Below are 19,379 nucleotides of genomic sequence, written 5' to 3'. Positions count from 1 at the left end.
AAATATTGTCATTGTTTTGGGATCCATCCTTTGTCTTATTTTTGATTTTACAGATTTTCTCAAGGGAAAGGCTTCCAAGTTATTTTGCGATAGTAATAAAATAATCAGAAGAACTTTATTGTTTAAAGAAAACATAAAATGTTTATGTTTTAATTTATAAAACTAAAATTATGCATCCAAAGCCTAAATTCAACTCAGGAAAAGGTGTAATAATTTGTATTTATTTTCAGCCCAGAATGCAATATGTATAATTATTGTTACACCACTGAGAACCAGTCAGGTCAGTTCAGTTCAGCAGTTCACCTTCAAATTACACTGATTGGAGGGTTTTGCATTTTAAATTTAGGATTTTTTTTTAAGAATAAAATTAATTATCTACATATTCCCTTTAGGTTCAGAGTTTTAGCACAACTTCAAAAAACATGAAAGCTTTTTTTTCCAACACTGTTATAGAAATATTTCATATCTAATGTAAAGTAATAGTTTATTGAAAACAACAAAAAAGAAAAAAATAGTTTTCTACTGCAGCGCTATCTGAAGCCCAGCACCATAAATCACACATGTGGTATGTGGCTACTGTAACAGTACATTCTAACTGGTATCTCCGAGCTTCCTGCTCTCTACCCAGGCACACTCTTATCTGTTGAAAACTCCTCTTTTTATCTTAAACAGCATTTAAAATCATCACTTACCAATTCCCTTCTTTAGCAAAGCACCCATTCGAGCGTGTGTTGTCTGTCATTGGGGTTGAAAATTGGGGAATGGGCTGGAAATTGGAACCATCGAGGATGCCGTCCTGGAAAAAGAGGAAATCAAAGTTAAATGAGATCATGCATGCCAAGAGAATGTTTAACCAAAGGGCAAAAAGGAAGCTGGAGATAACAGAGAAGAGAAAACCGCTTAATGTTGTGTTGTGTGTGTGTGTGTGTGTGTGTGTGTGTGTGTGTGTGTGTGTGTGTGTGTGTGTGTGTGTGTGTGTGTGTGTGTGTGTGTAGAGGAGTGTCAGTTGTCAATATACATTTATGCAGTTATTTTATGGATCTACACATTTTAAGTAAACATATACACGCACGTATATATTCCATGACTATGAACCCTTGTGTGCATGTTCGCCTTCCTGCACGTGAACACGTGCGTGTATTTTCACAACAACTGACATTTTCACTGAGCGTGCCCGTCCGCAGGTGTGCACACAGGTGATGATGAGCTGTGCAAAAGTTTATTATAATGGAGCGTCTGGAAAAAAACGTTTGAAGTGGTGCACCGCAAACAATTAATCTTGTGCCTGTGACTGCACTCTGTCCCGGCGATGCAGATTTCTCATGACAAGTTCGCTTCAAAAGACTGGAATCCTGCCCCACCCAGTGCACCTATGGTGAGATGATAGACAGGCGATTTTGTTTTAACACGAGAGGACAAGAGAGCATCTGGAGCATAAACATATATGGTGACTACGAGGGTGGGGCGCGTCCTGCATTAGACACTGATCGAACACTTACAAACTATTACACAGATGGAAAAATACGAGTATATTTTCACTTCAACCTTAAGATAAAGACGTTGCTAAACTGAGAGGAACCGAGCAAACAGCAGGGGTGTGTGCAAAAAAAATTAGAGGAAATACTAGCGTGAACGTATGCACTCTATACTGCTATCTATCATCAAAAGATAACAAAGGAAGCTATGAAACCATTTCAGTAAAATCACTGATTATCTGATGTTGGATTAAAATGACGTTTATCGCGAGAGCCGTGGATCCTCTTTTATCTGACAGTGGCCTCTCTCGGCTGACATCTAATCTTTGCACCTTCTTCACTGATGGAATCGGGGGATCTCTGCGAATCGTCCGCAACAGACAGGCCGGAATGGCGCATGTCTGGATCGTGTTTATTCAATTTAACTGAGCATTTATCCTCCCAGGTACCGTCGCCAGTCTGTTCCCTGTGTGCGTAAGCTAAAGAAAGCAGAGCGATCATAAGAAAGAGAGATGACAGGAGCAAAGTTTCCAGTTCGTGAGCCGAGTTGAGAAGAGAGGAAAACATCCAGCCAGCCTGCACATGTCAAGGTCAGAGCAAACGTTCTTCCAAGGAATGAAGGAAGGTGGAGGAAGGAAAAAAAAGAGTTCTCGTTCACATGTACCTTCATGCGGCTGTGATGCGATTAAGAACAAAAGCCCTGATAGGTCTTTTTGTAAAGTTGTGTTTAATGAAAACTGCCGGACTGACAAAAACCCGACAAAGAATTGAGCAACTTTGCTGTCTTGGAAGAGGTTCTTATAAACTAACCAAGTTTTTTTTTTTTTTAAATCACAATAATAAAAAACTTGAAGTTGTCAATTTTACGCATGGTGATGTCATGTGAACAGAATACCTGTGGGTGTGTGCCATCTTTTCACTGAATCATTTGGCTCTCTGCTTTATTTCTTAATTCTCGCTGCCATGAAACACTTCAGAAAGAATATCAACCCAGGAGCGATATTTTCTGCAAGCAAAAACTAGTTCAAAGACATTTTTTCCCCTCCTCGCCCCCCTCCTCCTCCTCCTCCCCCAACCCAATCCTCAACTTACTGTCCTGGCATCCAGTCAGTTTCCAATTTGCATTGACTTTTACAAGATTTTTCTTCTTTTTTTTTCTACTGACTTTGTTGCAGCAGTGAAGCCCCGCCGGGGGCCCAGTGGGTCATATAATTATTAGGTACAGAAAATGATAAGCATGTTTTAAAAGGGAAAATTAGCTTTAATTGTGGTGTAGTGTTGCAATGAGAGCATGGAATCACAAAAGTCAAACTTATGAGACTTTTGCATTATTTGAACAATTTAAGCTAACCAATATGCAAGGAGTATGATTTCCAGTGACTCATGAAGTTTCACTAATACTGCATAATTCAGGTAATTTGATCCATTTTACAACATGACAGCCATCATATCTTGTTTTGTGGGGTGGCTTATGTAGTTTTTTTCTCTTAGATAAATTTATAAAGTCTTCTGCATCTTTTTTGCATGAGCACAGACATCAGAGCAAGTAAAAAGAATGCAGACATTGTTTCTGCCAACGTAATCACAATTTTGTAAGCATAAATATTATAATCAAGCATCACAGCTATTTTACAGTGATGTAAATATTCACGACTGTGTAATCTTCCACCTTTTAATGGCGTAAACTTTAGGGGGACTTGGCAGAGCTCGTAATGCTAACACACACACAAATCCCTGAGTTTCACCTCACACCGGTCTGTGACTGGTATGTCAGGACCAATCAGAAAACCAGGCCAGAGACTGGAGATAGAAACGAATGTGTAAGGTGTCCTTGGAGTAACCAAAACAACCGCGAGTCCAATTTCCTCCTTTGTCACTTTTTGTAGGCTTTACACTCAACCGGAGCGCGAGCTGAGAAAAGAACGTGTTGTCGGCCTGACTGTAACGTTGGCAGTTCTCCTGCTCGTGTGCAAAGCTGACATCCAGCTTCCTGAGTGAAGTCATTTCCTCAGTAGACGTCTTGCGCAAACAGTCTAATATCCAAAGGCCGGTGGGAAGGGGGTGTTCGGGGGGGCTGCAACTCGTCCTGGCGAGAAAAGAGTGACGGCAAACGCTCACATTTAAATTGAGTTTCGTCCTTTCGTCACTGAGCACAGATAAGAGATTCAGTAGCCATGGTTAACCGGGAAAATATTATGATAAATGGGCTTTATTACTGTTTTCCCCCATTATTCATGACAATAACAATACAGTGTTCTCTGATGGCATCGGTGCATGTGTCAGGCTGCATCGCTGACAAAAAAAGCAAGGGCGCTCATTATGGAAACGGTGCTATGATGAATGTGGTAAAGCAACTCAAACTTAATCTAAACTGCATTACATGTTGTTTTGAATATACCTCGCTGATATGCCCATCTTTAATGTACTATCAAGTGCAGGGAGCCGAATTGCTTTAGTCTCCCAAATTCAGAGCGGCAGGGAGGAGAAGGGGAGAGAGCGCGACAGAGAGAGAGAGAGAGAGGGGCTTTAAAATACTGTCTGTGAGAAATGCAAAATTTATGAATACCCCCCTCACAACTCAGCTTGATTTATGTGAAATAATAATACACTATTTAATGCTTAAACATAGCTAGGAGCGATCCCTGGCTATCAAGATGTACAATGGAGTAATGGGGCTGGAAGACAAATCACCTTGTGGACTTGTGATGCTTATTTAAAGGTGCTCAGGCAGATATATTAAACTATATGTAATTGTACACTAACTCTGTGCTGTAGGCAGAGGCGGCAAACACAGGAGGAGGCCAGTCATGATGCAGATGGAGTGGTGTAATCAATTTGACTCAAGCATCAGCATCCACAACAGAAGGGAGGGAGAGAAGAGGAAGAGGGTGGTGGTGGTGGTGGTGGTGGTGTTCGATCAGGGGTTTCACCTTTATTCATGCATCTTTCATGCAACTTTTAAAGAAAGTGTCAAAACTTGTGAAGATGATAAAAAACACAATTAGGACTAAATAATAATAATAATAATTGTTAAAAAACTGATTTTCAGCGTTAGCCCACGTGCACCTGGAGGAGTGATAATAAACTAGAATTACAATCCGCACTGGAGCTTTCAGAGGCTGTAGTTGTGTCTAATTTAAGCTTTAGCGCGAGGTGTGTCAGCTTTAAAGAGGAAGACCGGGTTCAAACAGAGCTAGTGGTCACACCGGCTGTGATTTATGATTCACTGATTGCCTCATTTAATTAAAGTAAATGGCAAAAGCCCAAAGCCGGGCCAAATTGTCCTGATCTGATGAATTGGCCCCGTTTTACCACCAAAAGCATGTAGGGTAAATAAACAGGGTAATTACATTGGTAAATGAAGCCTCTGTGAGAGAACCGTGTGGGCTGCGGGTGGCTCACCCAGGATATACGGGGAAGAACAACAGGCGTTTCCAGTAACTTTCTTTTATCGTCTTACCTCTGTCTCTAAAAGCCAGTCATGCCAGCAAAAGAAAAAAAAATAAAACCACACTCTCAAGCACACAGACACCTACAAGAACGCGCGCGCGCACTCTCGCTCGCACTTTCAGCGACACGCAAACCACAACTCTCTCCTCCCACCTCCATCCCGGTGCGTTCATGTACAATTATAGCTACGATGATCCACAGGTGTTGAATTCTTCTGGCAAGCCATAAAACATGATATGCATGATTTGTGCAGTCAGCCAGGTCTGTAATTTCATTCTCCTTTTCTTTCATTTTCCCTTCCTGGGCCACACGATCCATTTTCCTGCTTTATGAGAGTGCAGACACCCAGAGAGACTTTCAGGATGATTACATGCCCCATGCCATGGGGGGTCTGAGGAGCCAACACGCCAGCCTAAGAGCCGTGTCAAACCCGGGTGAAAACATCTATTTGAATAAAGCTATGAATATTTGAACTGCTTGAGGTGCGTTTCATTTATTCTCCTCGACATTAGCACGAGTAAAACTATCAACTTCCAGACAAGCTATATTGGGCGCTTCTAATATATATATATAGTTTGGATCTACTTAAAAATTCAAAATAGACACGTATTATCCACTTTGTCCAGGTACGGAGCGTGCTGTCACAGCAGGAGTGCTGATTTAAGATCGGGACACATGCCCTTGTGGTCCTGTGAGTATCTGGCAAAAAAAAAAAAGAAAGAAGAAGAAGAAGAAAAAATCAAGGGTACCTCAGATGGCTCATGTATTTAAGATATCTGTATACACAGTCAGGCCTAGCGTCACAGTACGTGGGTTGGTCTGTTGGCAGAGAACTGCGATGTCCTCCAGGGGAAACTAAACAAACTCTCTCTGCTACTTTCACAGCGTTGCCTTAAACGTGATCAGGGTGAGAGGTAGTTCCTCTGCAGAGGACTTATCCAAACACACATGCACACATAGCGCACGGATTATGTTTTAAACACACGCACACCTGCACTATAAACGCCAAAGGAGGGAAGCTATAAATTGAGTTTGTACATATTAAAACTGAGTCATTATTATAATCCAATCCAAGTTTCACATAAGAGCGCTTCTAATATTACTATGAGGTTTACCGTGGCTTGCCGTTATCATAAACATAATTATAATATCTAAGTAAATAATGGCCTCTCGTGGATTTAGAATTAGGCTGTTAGCAAATGGGAGCATAAACGACACGGAGAGGATTTTGCATATTGCAAAGTTCTGTTGCGTCTGCAAACCTGTCAGATGAGAGAGCTCCTCCAGCTTCAACCCATAAGTAAATAATATTCAGTCATAAAGCGCAGTGTGATTGACATTTCATATCTGTGACAATACTCCAAATAATTAAAAACGGAAATCTTGAAAGGTAATAGCTTCTCAAATCCATTAAGTAGTTAAAGGTTATGAGAAAAAACGGGATTATTGCTCACAGCCAAACTCCTAATTAAATGACACTACGTAATTTGTTTTGCAATCCCTTTCTCTTCATAAGCACAGTGCAGGTTAAATGAATGGGCAATGAAACATGTGTGTCATTTACCGTCACTCTGAGGAGACAAAAAACAATCTATCTGCGCCCCCCGCACCCCACACCCCCACCTCCATTTTCTGTCTGTATGTATTAGAGCAAAAGCGAGTACGGTAGATTGGATAAGCAGACACACAATTCCTGGTAAATTGTTTGCTTAATTACTTTTTCTTTCCTTTTCTTCTAAGCACACTTGCAAAGAGGGATGCTTCCCCCTCCTGGCTGCTCATAAGAAAGTCAGAGATTCCTCGGTCTCTTGTGCCTGCCTTCAGTGGCCCCCGTTAACTCTCTTTTTACCGCTTATGACCTGTGCATGTGGACAGATAAGCCTAAAAACTGCATGTGTTTGAATGTTACTGTAAAACCTGGAAAAAACACACTGATGTTCAATGTAAGGCTGAACAATTGAAGCGATGCTTCAATTGGATGTTTGACTTCTTGAAAGAAAGTTGACCGGGAAAACCAGTGGAAGTCGACCGGTGGAAAAAGGAGGGATGTTTATTGTTTTTTTGTGGGAACAACTTGAAGAAACAACCTGGTACAGTAGAGGCTATAACTCTGGATCGATGCCTGGGGACTTTTAATGTATGTCATTCTACTTTAAGTTGAGCCCTGTATTTATTTTCTCTTCACTCTCAGCTCTCTAAAGGTAAAAATGTCAAAAAGGAAAAAAAGTATAGTCTTTACAAACAAGATCAGGCATTATTTCTAAATTGTATTGATACAGATGCATGAGTATAAGGTACTGATATGACCCACTTTAATGCGCCAAAGCCTGAACTTGTTTTTGTGAAAGTTTATCTTCACCCAAACTTTCTGCAAAGTTCCCATCAACTCAAAGCAACTTGTAACTAAAATTATTCTTCTTACATAAAACAGTTGTGTTCTTTATGATTGGACAGGTATGAAGCGCTGGAACTAAAGAAGATTTTGGACTTGCTGGTTTTTTTTTACAAAACATATAAATCCTAACACTTTAGGAGTTGTTGCTTTAACGTGTTCACTGGATGTAAGCTGACACTCTGTCCTCTGATGGTGCAGGCTCATTAAACGGAGATTCTAAGAGATCCGACACACCGTGCCCCTCGTGCCCTCCGATGACAGAGAACAGATGAGGTGAATTTGAAAGGTCCACAACCACCGTGAACCAGTCTGGCCGGTTTGCCTCTGCACTCTGGCAGAGAGGATAGAAGATGGAGTGGTGGTGGTGGTGGGGAGGGTGGGTTGAGAAAAAAATGTAAGAGCAGCAAGCCTAGCAGATCAAAGAAAATAACATGGGAGAGGATATGAGTGCTTTGAGAAGTAATATAGCCGAGATAGCATCTGTTTTCCGTAGCATGCAGGAGGCTTGAGACAAGCCCAGGAAAAAGACAACGGAGAGCGAGTGCACTTTAGCCGAGGATAAGACCAAACACAAATGGGTTATTAAGAAGCCCTCAATGTAATATCTGGCTGACATTAAAGTGTCTCTTTTGAAATGATCCACGGCTGGGCAGAGGGGCTTTTTTTATGACACTGATGGTGAATAATAAATAAAATGAAGCACCATTTAAGGGCAGGGTGTTTATATGAGATTATTTTCTTGAAAAAAAATTTTTTTTTTTTAAATGTCTTTGTTCAGACACTACTGGACAGCTCAGTGTAGCTCAATAAGATATTTTAGTAGCAAAAAGTTCTAAAAGAAACACTTTAAGAGTCTGTTAATTATTAAAATGGACATTTTTAGCCTCCCCTAGCTCCAACTCTGTAATTAACTTTTCATCGTGTGCTTTATCAGGTGTTCGCTGTATCCGTGCAAAACAGTAAACACTCGTAACCCGGACAGAAAAAGAAAACTGGTGTTTACCATCGTTTAGGAGAAACTCTGTGACCCAGTTGTCTAGTCTAATTTCTATGGTCGATTTACAATATTAAAAACATTCATAGGTCGCACTCCCACATGAGCCTCCTGAAGATCGAATAATGTCCTTCCTGATCTGTACTGCAAGAGGCCATATTGGATCCAGATTTCACTAGTTCAAAAGTCATTTCATCCCCCCCCCCCTTCCCTCTCTCCCTGCTTTATTCCTCTGTCCCTCTCAAGCCTTCCCATTGCCTGCTTTATTTATTGCGGGTCCAGTGGTGTGGTACAAAGCCATTACCCGCGCATATGTACCTTTTTGAATAATCCATAAATAATTATTTTATTATTTAATAGGATCGTATGGGAAAAGGAAATGGGTTTTATTACATAAATCCATCATGCGAGATGAATGGTTGCACTTGTAAAGTTGGACGGGGGGAAGGAAAAGTGGTCGGACAGGCCTTCGCCTGTGCTCGACAACTGTGCATTGCTGAGTGCTTTTCTCCATGCCAGGTTGTAAATATGACATTTTTGTCTCTGTGGGACTGTCGATTGGAGTGCGCGGGGAATGGGATTGTAAATTCAGGGAGATTAATTAACCTTTTACATTTGCGATTCAGCCCTGCATCTTTTTCTGTATATTGTGACCCCTGTGAGCAGAGAGGTGAGAGACCTGGCCGCAGACAGCCCAGGGAGTGTCGACGGCTCATTCCAAATGAGTTATTAACAGAATTTTTTGAAAAGATGGAAAAATTGTAGCCCGGCCATTTAGTGTCATAAAGGCTGGGTTGGCGAGGCGGCAGGGGCCTCCCAGGGACAGGAGGCAATACCATTACAATCAAATCTGAGATGGAAGAGGGATTGAGCTGTCCATTCTGAATTTTTATATTGTCGGAGGGCTGGGGAGGAAATAATGCCATCCTGGAGTGTATTAACCTCTGGCTGGGGAAGGAGGACAGGGGGAGCGAGAGAGCGGGAGAGACAGAGAGAAAGGCAGAGGGAAGGATTTGAGATTGGACAGCAGGGAGAAAGGAAGGCTAGATGAGGGAGGAGGGAAATGAAGGGGCAAAAAAAGAGCTTCATGCCTTATGCCGGGGAAACCAAAGAGGGAGAGGCAGGGATATGAGATGGCCAAGAGACAGAGCCAGAACAGAGGAGGTTGAGGAGGGAATAATGCAATAAGGGGAGGGAAGAGCAAAAGAATTGTGATGCAGAGCAAAGCTTATATGAACATGAAAGCACGGTGAAGGGAGAGAAGAGCTGATGGGAAAATATACTAGGATAAAGGTGGAAGACTGTTGGAATGGTGGAAAGAGGAAATGTAGAAAATCAAGGGAAAAAAGTTGTTGAGGACAATATTTGACTTGTGAAGCTGTCCTGCACAGTAACAATACTTATATGACACCTAAACGTCAGAATGATTACTGCTACAGCTTCAGTATCTCCACCGTTGATACTTAAACTCCATCAAAAAATTAACTTAAATCGTCCAGAATGAGAGCAGAAAAATGTTTCTACAGTTAAATATCAAGTAAAGTATCAATAGCAAAAGTGTCGATGGTGGATGACATGCAATCTAAAAGTTCTGTGAGTATTCTTATATAAAGCATCAACGTGGAAGCTTAACGATGATCAGAGATCAAAATGGGGATTTAGGGTTGCCAGGTGTTGAGGGACAATTACGTCGGGTTGGGGAAAACTACTATGCTCTTTTTTAATGCTTTTTTTCAGTGGGTACAGTATGGAAAACGGCAAACACCACGGTTCAAGTCACTTCTACTAAATGCTTTCCTTCAGACAGCTCAAGACGTTATGAAAGAGCTCTGCCTCCACAGGCTGACCTCTGGGGACAAATGCTGAACATGTTTCCTGATGTGATGCACCTTTAATGCCTTAACTGGAGACCAAATTCCCCCCACCAGCAATGCTCCACTACATGCACTTTGGATCTGATTGATACCTTACCACAGAAGCTGATGTTTGCTCTCACGAGCTTGCACAGCTGCGTGAAGCTGTCCAAACTAAACCTCCACAGAGTGATGCAGGTGCAGGAACGCTGGAAGAAATGCACAAGGAGATGACCTTGAAGGTGATAGCGTAAAAATTAAATTATACTTAAAAAATTTTAATAAAATATAAACCTAGAAATTCTCCCATCTAACTGCAGTATTGGATGTTTAAAAAAAAGTTAAAAATAATTTTTTAAAGAAAAAAAGTAAAAGCTAGCAAAGTTAGAGGTGCAACATAGCACGACATCAAAATAACAAAACACCTCTACATTATATTTGACTATCCTTTATCCTGGTTGACTTCAACTTTATATCTGTACATAATTTGACCCTTTTCAAAATAATAGTTTTATCATAAAAATAAATTCTTAAAATTGAAAGTAAAATGAAAACTGACACCTCAGACCGTCACTCAGCAGGATTAACCAGAAGTGCTTGTGTGTCACTGATGATGTGGACAGCGACAGGAACACTACCCTACCTATTCATGATGAACTCCTCTACCCAGGTAAGCTAGCGTATTACAGCCCGTCAGGTCTTTCTCCTATTAAATGCAGCTAATAATTCACTTCTGTTGTGTTTGTGCCGAATCGACAGGACGGCACCGACCAATACATTTTTGTTATTTTTACGGGAGCTAAAAAACGTGAAACAAGCCACCTGCAGAAGCAGTGCCTGTCTCCGCTGACCAATAGCGGCGCAGTTCAGAGTTCGGAGCCGAGCGGAAGTTGTTGGCTGCTTCTAGCCTGCCATCCCTGCAAATGCATGTAGCCTTTAGCAGGCTAGCACGCTTGTAAGCGCATTTTTGGCCTTTTTGTCACTGAGGACCAAAAACGTGAAAATGTTCGGAGTGTGTGAAAGATGAAGCCGAGCGAGTCGAGGGGAATGATTTTCACCGGTGTTGCCTCTGAGACTGGGGATACGAGCACGTAAAGACACCCGGAAGTGTTGTTGAAGGTAACGAGATTGCTATTGTAGCTTACTCTGGTGAATGATAAAGCTATGTCAGGTGCGACATGTGTGGCTAACAGCAAACGTGTGGTAAGATGACGTTAATAGCTGCGTCTTTGGATTGTTAATCGTTGCTCTCTGATCAAATGACAGCCTCCATTCAGTATTCATGGCGTTAGAAACGGGTTGCTTCGTAGCCTAGCTACCGTTACCGGCTATTTAAACAGGGGTAAGAACAGTCTCTTTTTATAATGTTTTTTCATTTAGCACAGCTTTAATGTGGTGGATGCTTTGGTGAATGCTATTCAGTGGTTTTACTCGTGGCAGAATATCACTGGCCGCAACGTATCCTGAGTGGATTTGAGTCAGAGTAGTGATCACTAGCAGTTCTCATAGTTTAGAATGAAAAAAATGAAAAGTCTTTAAAAGAATGTGGGGAATCAGTGACAATAATATGTGCATGCTCAATAACGAAGTATCGAAAATACTGCATCACTAAAGCCTCGCCTGGTATTTTTGCTTAAGTGTTTACTCTAAGATTTCTTGTTTGCTTTGCACTGCCTGCAAGGATCGTTTGCATACTCATATAATAGAGAATATGGCTTCATTTAGTCGCCTCATTTCAGCACAGTTCCCATGGTGTAACGTGTTCAACAGGTCTTTCTGTTGATGGCACAGCCACTCTAGTTACTTTTTTTTTTACTGTCATCATAAAAATGACCCAGTGAATGGTCACCATTTCTTACACGAGGTGATGAAAGCTCAGCTCCAGGCTTAGTTTATCCGCCCCATCCTTCATTTTCTACTTTGGAATATTAGGTTAGCCTGCCTAATGCTAGTTTCTCAACTGCATGCAGTTTGAAGGGTGTATCAATCTGCATTTCGTATACACAGTAATGATGAAATGCCTCTGTGAGCTCTTTCGCTATCTTCTTATCAAAGCTGCAGTCTGTGCTTTATGCCGAAGCATCATAAAGGAGGAGCATCAAATCTTTCTTTATGTCCCTGCAGCTTCCAGCAGGCGCTGACACAATGAGTGCCAAATATGGCCTGGTGGGCTACAACAGTTCACGGAAGCACATTTCAATCTCCATCCCCTCGTCTACAGAGGTGATGTCACCTCATATAAAGTCTGTGGAGGAGCTGAGGGTTCTGGGGATCAACCTGAGCAGCTTAAGTGCACCCACACAGTTCTTTATTTGTGTGGCTGGAGTCTTCTTCTTTTACCTCATGTATGGATACTTACAGGTAACGGGGATTACAATCCTTCTTATACACACACACACACACGTATAGTAATACAGTAAAAATGCAGTAATTACATGTGTTATTCAACATGATAACATGTGAATATATTGATTAAATAAAACTGAGACAAGGCTATTAAGGGTGTTTTGTTATGTCTTTATATACGTCCCTCAATATAGGAGTTAATATTTTCTGTGGAAGGATTCAAGCCCTTTGGTTGGTACCTCACTCTGGTCCAGTTTGGCTTCTACTCCATGTTTGGATTAGTAGAGCTTCAGCTCACACAGGACAAACGCAGAAGGTATGATAACAGATTATGCTTTGCCCCCCAGAAGACAGCCTTTACTGTAAAACACATTTTGTGTCTGACTTTTTCTTCCTTGTTTGTTTGTTTTTTTTTTTAATTTCATCTCCTCCAGGATACCAGGGAAGACCTATATGATTATAGCATTTTTAACGGTGGGCACTATGGGCCTGTCAAATACCTCTTTGGGCTACTTGAACTACCCTACACAGGTCATCTTCAAGTGCTGTAAACTCATCCCAGTCATGATTGGAGGAGTGTTTATACAAGGTCAGCTTCCTATGTTGATACTTATTTACAGTGTGCGCATTGTGTGTATTTTTGGTTCCTGCTCTGCAAAGTCTTCATCCTTGCTACTAGATGATCCGCAGGCATCAGTATTGCAGCTCTCTGTAGACCATTTCTATGCCTTTCTCATTGTAAAATAATTTGAGGGGATTTCCTGTGTTATGTAAACTGTTCAACAAATTAAAAGAACTATTTTTTGCATTTGGCTAGAATCAGTGTCACTACTGATGACATGAGATGATACCTTGACCAACTCCTTGATACCTTAGTCCAACTCCTCCAGGATGACACATTAATATGTTTGATTGCCACAAGGTTTGCTATGCTTCCCAGCACAGTCTTAAAAGCGTGGGTGAGACAGTTACTTTAGGAGAGCTGAACATGACCGTAGAATATGCACAACCCGTCAGCTGAACTGGTATCTGCTCCTTTGTGCAGGATGTGCAGAGCTACAAAAAGTGACCTCCAGAAGGCCACTGGTGTGACCAAATAATCAGAAGCAAATTTCATGAGGGTGGCATGAGGGACTGACATCCTCTAGACACCTAGCTCTCTAGATGGGAGCAGAGAGCATGTACTTTGAGTACACGTGACAGATGTGAAAGGGTCTGGATTAACTGGGGAGAACGTTATGGTGCCTGAAACATCATGCAGCATGACTGGTTGGGTGGTGGGTCAGTGATGGTCTGGGGAGGTGAATGCATTGAGAGACGCACAGTCATCTACAGGCTAGTGAGCAGCATCCTGGCTGCCATTAGGTATCAGGATAATATCCTTGGACTATTAGTAGATTCTGTGTTGGTGCAATGGGTCCTTTGGTCCTCTTTGTCCACAACAATGCCCAGCCTCATGCAGTGAGAATTTATAGGCAGGTCCTGGAGGAGTAAGTAAGTGATAACATTGACAAATCTCACCTGACCTAAATCCAAGAGAACACCTCTGGGACATTATGTTTCTGTCCATCTTATGCCGCCAAGTTGTCCAGAAGCTCTGTGATGCAATGGTTCAGAACTGGGAGGGGATCCCCCCCCAAGACTCCATCCTTCATCTCCTTTAGCAGCATTCCCCTGATATTGTTAGGGATGCATACAAGCACATTGGGGCTCCTTTTATTCCTAACACATTATCCAGTCCTATCAGTATTTTTTTTTTTCCCCACTGGGATTTGGTTTGTTTTCAAAGTTTTCCTTTAACTTTTTTGAATGGTATATTTATTTAGTCTGGTATTTGTTTTTTGGGTTGGCTTATAAAAGCTTAATTGGTCTTGTTCAAATGTAAATCAACAGTTAGGGTCAGCTTAAAGGTTCCTGCTTTCAGGAGATCGCCTTAGAGCATGAACCTGTTACTGTAATCTCTTAAGTTTTCATCATTTCAACAAAACTGTAATCGTACATGTAGCTCAAATCTGTTGGCACATGAGGTAACAGTCTTTTCAAAATAACTGAAAATGAAGATTTTTTTTATTATTCAGAATATAATAAAAGTGAATGTTACATCATCATTTACAGGGGGGGAAAGTAGATTCATTTTTTCCACCTCATTTCATTCATCACATATTTCCTTTGAAGCAGTGACCACCTTTCAACTTTCAGTGCATCCTTTTCATCCACGTCTGTTGTTTTTTGTCGTGAGGGCCCGGTCGGCAGTACGTGCAGTTTCTTCCCCGCTCTTACGTCTGTCTGTCCTTTCATCCTCACACTGGCCTTCACAAGGTTCAACGTCCTGAACGTGAGAAGGGTTTCGTGCATTTTTTTTTTTTATTTCTTTATGTTTTTTCACCCGCCTCCTTACGTCTCTCTGGATGAATAGATGTGAGGACCACGGTCCCTCAAGGGGGTCGAGTGGAAAACAGAATTTGTTCACTCCAAATGCAAAGAGGAAAGAAAGTGGGAGAGAGGGATGGATGAACAGATGGATGGATGGATGGAGGCAGGGGTGTGGGGATGCATCTGATGTGAGGCCCTTCAAAGACGAGTCAGGGAATCAAAGCCGACCACAACCTGATGCCACGTCCCCCGTCAACCTCAAGGCATCCGTCCGTCAGCCTGTTTTTGAAAGACTCCTTCATCCTGTTGTTTTATTTCCTCCCACGTTTTTTTTTTCTTTTTTCATTTTCACAGTTTTTTTTCCTTTTTCATTCTTGCATGCACAGCCCAAGAAACTTTAAGTTGTGAACAATATCTGTTGCAAAAACTTTCTTTAGTGATGTGTTTTTACTTCAGTCCAATGTCAACTTCTGTTTATTAAAGGTGGGTCGTCATCTTTCAAAGATTTCTTTGTAAGCTGTGCTTGAGGGGAAACTCTCTCAGTTTGGTTTATTGTGCCTGGGATGTTTTAAAGTGTTACACATATCATACATTAAAGTGTAGATTTCATGCTGGTGTAGTTTTAAAAACTTTGCCTGATTTTTGTAGGTGACAAGTAAAAGAAATAGGTTTAGATTTAAGGCTTGAAAAATAAAAATATAAGATTTTAAATAACGTTTTCCTCCATCTTTATGTCCCAGGTAAACGTTATAATGTGGCTGATGTGTCTGCTGCTCTCTGCATGAGTCTGGGACTCATCTGGTTTACCCTAGCAGACAGCAAAGTGGCCCCCAACTTCAATGTCACAGGTATTTCCTTTGAGATCCACCTGCAAACTCAGATGGTCTTCGAACAGAGGCTCCTATACAAATACAGAGATGTTGCATGAGTACATTAAAGACACTGTATATATGATGTACATCTCCATAATGTAGCTGCTGACGTCTGTCACAGGTTCTTTCACTTTTACTCTTGGATCACTGAATTGTGGCTGGAAACTTTTATTTTAGTGCATAAAATGTCTATTTGTGCTCTATGAACTTCTAGAATAATATTATAATATATTTAGTTAAAGCACCTTGAGGCGTCTGTTTGAAATTGAGTAGTTTGTTAATGTTTCCCCTTCTTCACCCTGAATGGTTACATGTGCATGTTTCTGTGCACGCAGGTGTCCTTCTCATCTCCCTGGCGCTGTGTGCAGATGCTGCCATTGGAAACGTGCAAGAGAAAGCCATGAAACTCCATAACGGCTCCAACTCTGAAATGGTACACTAGTGAAATAATATAAATCCAAAGGCATTTTGATAGGATCACACATTGTTGGAGAAAAATCCCGAATGCTTTGGTTGATGGTGTGATTGAAAGTACTTCTGTTCTATGTTGTGGTAATGCCGCATTTTGTCGCTCACAGGTGCTGTACTCATACTCCATTGGTTTTGTCTACATACTGGTGGGCCTGCTGTGTGTTGGTGGGCTGGGACCGGCCGTAGCATTCTGCTCAGAGGTGAATATACCTGAAGATGATGTGATTACACATTCCTAGCTTTTAGTGGGGTTGTTTGCTTTATGTTTTCAACCGTTAGCATTGGAAGGAATGTGAAATCAGATCCTTTTAGGACTAATGTGTCAGGATCCTGTTTTTTGTATTTCAGCTTTAACCTTGTAGATTGATGATGTTTTGATGTTTTCCAGTAGCACAGGGTTGCAGTTTTTAGTGTTTTTTCATCTGGACCCTGTTCGTTTATCTGTTCTCCCCTCTTTCCTTCTCAGCATCCCGTGAAGACATATGGTTACGCGTTCTTCTTCTCTCTTACGGGTTATTTTGGGATCTCCTTTGTGCTGGCCTTAATCAAGCTCTTTGGGGCTTTGGTTGCTGTAACAGGTCAGAGTCGCAGTTTATAAAGTTTTCCTCAGAATTGTTTTATCTCGTGTGAAAACAGCATTGTTGGCATAAACGGCAAATAGTCATATTTCAGTCAGCCACACAATTATATAGATAAAAAAAATTATCACTATCTTAACCCAGGATGTTTGTCTTTTCTTAGACATATTTTAAAAGTAATTAAGTAAAGAAATGTAACGAGTGTCACTGATGGTAACGCATCTGTGCGGGTTTCTGTGCAGTGACCACTGGGAGGAAGGCCATGACTATCGTACTTTCCTTCATGTTCTTTGCAAAACCCTTCACTTTCCAGTAAGTACCACCACCTTTTGACTTAAAACACTTTCCTCCTAGTTTAAAGTAAGTCTACAGTGTGACCGCTGACCCCCTCTTTTGACTAATAAAAAACTTGATCTGGCTTCTCTGCCCCTGGTTTTTATGTCCTCAGTCCATTTGCAGACCTCGAGTTTTCCTCCGCTCCTTCAGTTTGTCCTTCCCTCTTTTGTTCGCCCTCTGCGCTGTCAGAGAGTGAATCCACTGCTCTGTTGTTCAGTGACTCTTAAAAACTGTGTGTGTGTGTATCACGAAACAGAAAAACTTTTGTGTGTCATCACAGCCAAATTTATTCTCCCTCCAGCTGGTGTGTGCCCTCACCCTTAACTGGACTCAGTCCCTTTTTATGGCAACAGCTAACACTTTTTAAAACCAAAAAACTGCAGTACTACAGTGTGTTATCAGTAAATGGCAGATTTAACCAAATTTATAAATACTAATTGCATCAATTTCTGAGGAGTTGTATGATATACAACACCTGTATTACACCTGGTTTGCATGTGTTTGATAGGGCAGCAGCATTGGTCCATCGTTTCAGCAAAACTCAACTTCACTCAAACTGTCCAAAAAAAAAAAGTTATGTGTTGTTATTTTAATAATGCCCTGTGGATTTTTGTGCATGCAAGCCTTTGCCCAGTGTTGCTCATTAGGACAGACTGTATCCTTGCATTTCTGTGGAAAGTAGATATTTATCCGTTTATTAACCTTTTACATCATTCAGCTGAAGCCACAAACTTCTCGGGGTGTCGTAAGTCTTCCCACATTAGTTGTATAAAACATCTAACCTCTCCGTCTTTGACCTCGTCAGGTACATCTGGGGCGGCCTTCTGGTGCTCTTTGGAATTTTTTTGAATGTTTACAGTAAAAACAAGGACAAAATGAAGCTTCCCTCCATCAAGGACCTCAGGAGCTGGCTGCTGGCGGGAAAGAAAGTCCGATTTCTTTCACAAAACGTGTAGGAGACACTCAGAGGTTCGGTGGAAGTCCTGTGCCGACAGACTACTTCCGGGATGAAATACCCACAGGATGTGCTGAAGCATATGCCGGGCCTCATCACCACTAATGTTGAGCCAAAGATGGGCACACAGGGTTCGACCTCCAATCAGCCTTACAGACAGCTGATAATAATCAAACTGTGGGAGAGGGAGTCGCTGTTTTCCATCTGCGTACCAGGACACTGCTGGTTAACCGAAGTGGCCCTGTCTGCAGGAAAATGAAGGAACTGCGTTTTAAAAGGGGATCAATGCCTAGTGGGATCTTGTGAAGCAATACTTCAAAGCCCCACTGAAACTTTTTTTTCCAATGTGTTGTACAACACTGAGGACATGCAGTATGAGACTTTCTAAAGGGAAGCCAGCTCATTAGCTCACCAAATTGCACAGTTTTGCACTGGAATTGAGTGAAACACTTTAACCCTCGAGTGGTTGGAGCAAAAATGAAATGTTTGAAAGAACAAGTACAGAGATACGTGGTAATCTGTATCATGTGTGAAATTACTGTCACCCATCTTAAAATAATACATATTGATTTTTAAAAAAAAGTATATTTGCCCCTGCATGTGCCAGAAAGATGGAAGAACATGTTTTTCAGGACCTTCTTTATACGTAAAAGTGGCTTTCATAAGTTTTGTTTGTTTTGGGTTTCTTGGGGTAATCCATATGTGACTCGAACCTTCATAATGTGTGTTATGTGCGATGGTCACATTTTTGGGAGTCAGTCACTCCTGAACATCAACAGCTGCCATAATTTGCTAACCATATACGTTTAGGTCAAAGGGTAAAGCTCTTTTTACAATAAAATATGTATTTAGTAATTACAGTGGTGGTGTTTTCTTTTTCTTTTCTTTTTTTGTCGGCCAGCCCTTATTCTCTCCTTTTGCACCAGTTGAGAGAAGAATTGAAATGTTGCCAAAATGTGTGTGTGTTTATCCATCCAGTGGCCTTGGGCGTGTTTGATTAGGAGTCCTGAAAAAAGAGAGCACTGCTAGACGGAAAATAAACAGCAGTCTTCACAGCGCTGAGGCTGTCCTATTCATTTAGATCCATCGTGTGTGTGTGTGTGTGTGTGTGTGTGTGTGTCACATAAATACCAGTTCAGTTTTTCTAAATGATGGCATGATAAAGCTCACACCTGGTTCTTCCTCAGGCAAACCACTGCTTCCCCTGCAGGGCTATTAAAGCATTTTTGGTCTGGATTTATATCCGGCTTTATTTTTTCCTCTTGTGGTTAAAAAGATTAC

The 19,379-nt window shown here is 41.4% G+C and overlaps 1 protein-coding gene and 1 long non-coding RNA gene across 5 annotated transcripts in view; one reads left to right on the top strand and one right to left on the bottom strand.

Moving 5' to 3' along the window:
- The window catches only part of LOC147321823 (uncharacterized), a 93,718-nt gene extending 82,258 nt beyond the window's left edge, over positions 1-11,460 (bottom strand). For both annotated transcript variants that reach the window (XR_015131025.1, XR_015131026.1), the window contains exons 1-3: positions 10,729-11,460; positions 10,286-10,376; positions 693-796 (exon numbers count right to left, since the gene is read on the bottom strand). This is a non-coding gene — a long non-coding RNA (uncharacterized LOC147321823). The remainder of the gene's footprint in view (positions 1-692; positions 797-10,285; positions 10,377-10,728) is intronic.
- slc35b3 (solute carrier family 35 member B3) lies at positions 10,766-19,125 on the top strand. 3 transcript variants are annotated; one of them, XM_086305934.1, is made up of 10 exons: positions 10,766-10,837; positions 12,292-12,528; positions 12,708-12,829; positions 12,948-13,102; positions 15,627-15,734; positions 16,094-16,191; positions 16,337-16,429; positions 16,696-16,807; positions 17,050-17,119; positions 17,949-19,125. In XM_086305934.1, exons 1-10 carry the CDS (start codon positions 10,778-10,780, stop codon positions 18,097-18,099), a joined length of 1,206 nt encoding a protein of 401 aa, XP_086162060.1. In that variant the 5' UTR covers positions 10,766-10,777; the 3' UTR covers positions 18,100-19,125. The 3 variants fall into 3 exon arrangements, with proteins under 3 accessions (XP_086162060.1, XP_086162061.1, XP_086162062.1); XM_086305935.1 differs by lacking the exon at positions 10,766-10,837 and adding an exon at positions 11,020-11,286 and having other exon boundaries at positions 17,949-19,123; XM_086305936.1 differs by lacking the exon at positions 10,766-10,837 and adding an exon at positions 11,352-11,509 and having other exon boundaries at positions 17,949-19,124.
- The last annotated feature ends 254 nt before the right edge of the window (positions 19,126-19,379 follow it).

Source organism: Aulonocara sp. 'chitande type north' Nkhata Bay, linkage group LG9 (assembly GCF_057382095.1).
Source record: "Aulonocara sp. 'chitande type north' Nkhata Bay isolate Kocher_YH1m ecotype deep benthic linkage group LG9, A_spYH_male_GT1.1, whole genome shotgun sequence".
Classification (NCBI taxonomy): Eukaryota; Metazoa; Chordata; class Actinopteri; order Cichliformes; family Cichlidae; genus Aulonocara; species Aulonocara sp. 'chitande type north' Nkhata Bay.
The sequence above is the reverse complement of the archived record's forward strand: the minus strand, read 5'-3'. Positions and strand labels throughout refer to the sequence as shown.

Excerpts from the sequence above, each read along its gene's own strand:
- slc35b3 (XM_086305934.1), top strand. The coding sequence starts at position 10,778 with ATGATGTGGACAGCGACAGGAACACTACCCTACCTATTCATGATGAAC. Across the intron at positions 12,529-12,707 it reads TCATGTATGGATACTTACAG|GAGTTAATATTTTCTGTGGA; the intron begins GTAACGGGGATT and ends CCCTCAATATAG. Across the intron at positions 17,120-17,948 it reads GCAAAACCCTTCACTTTCCA|GTACATCTGGGGCGGCCTTC; the intron begins GTAAGTACCACC and ends TGACCTCGTCAG.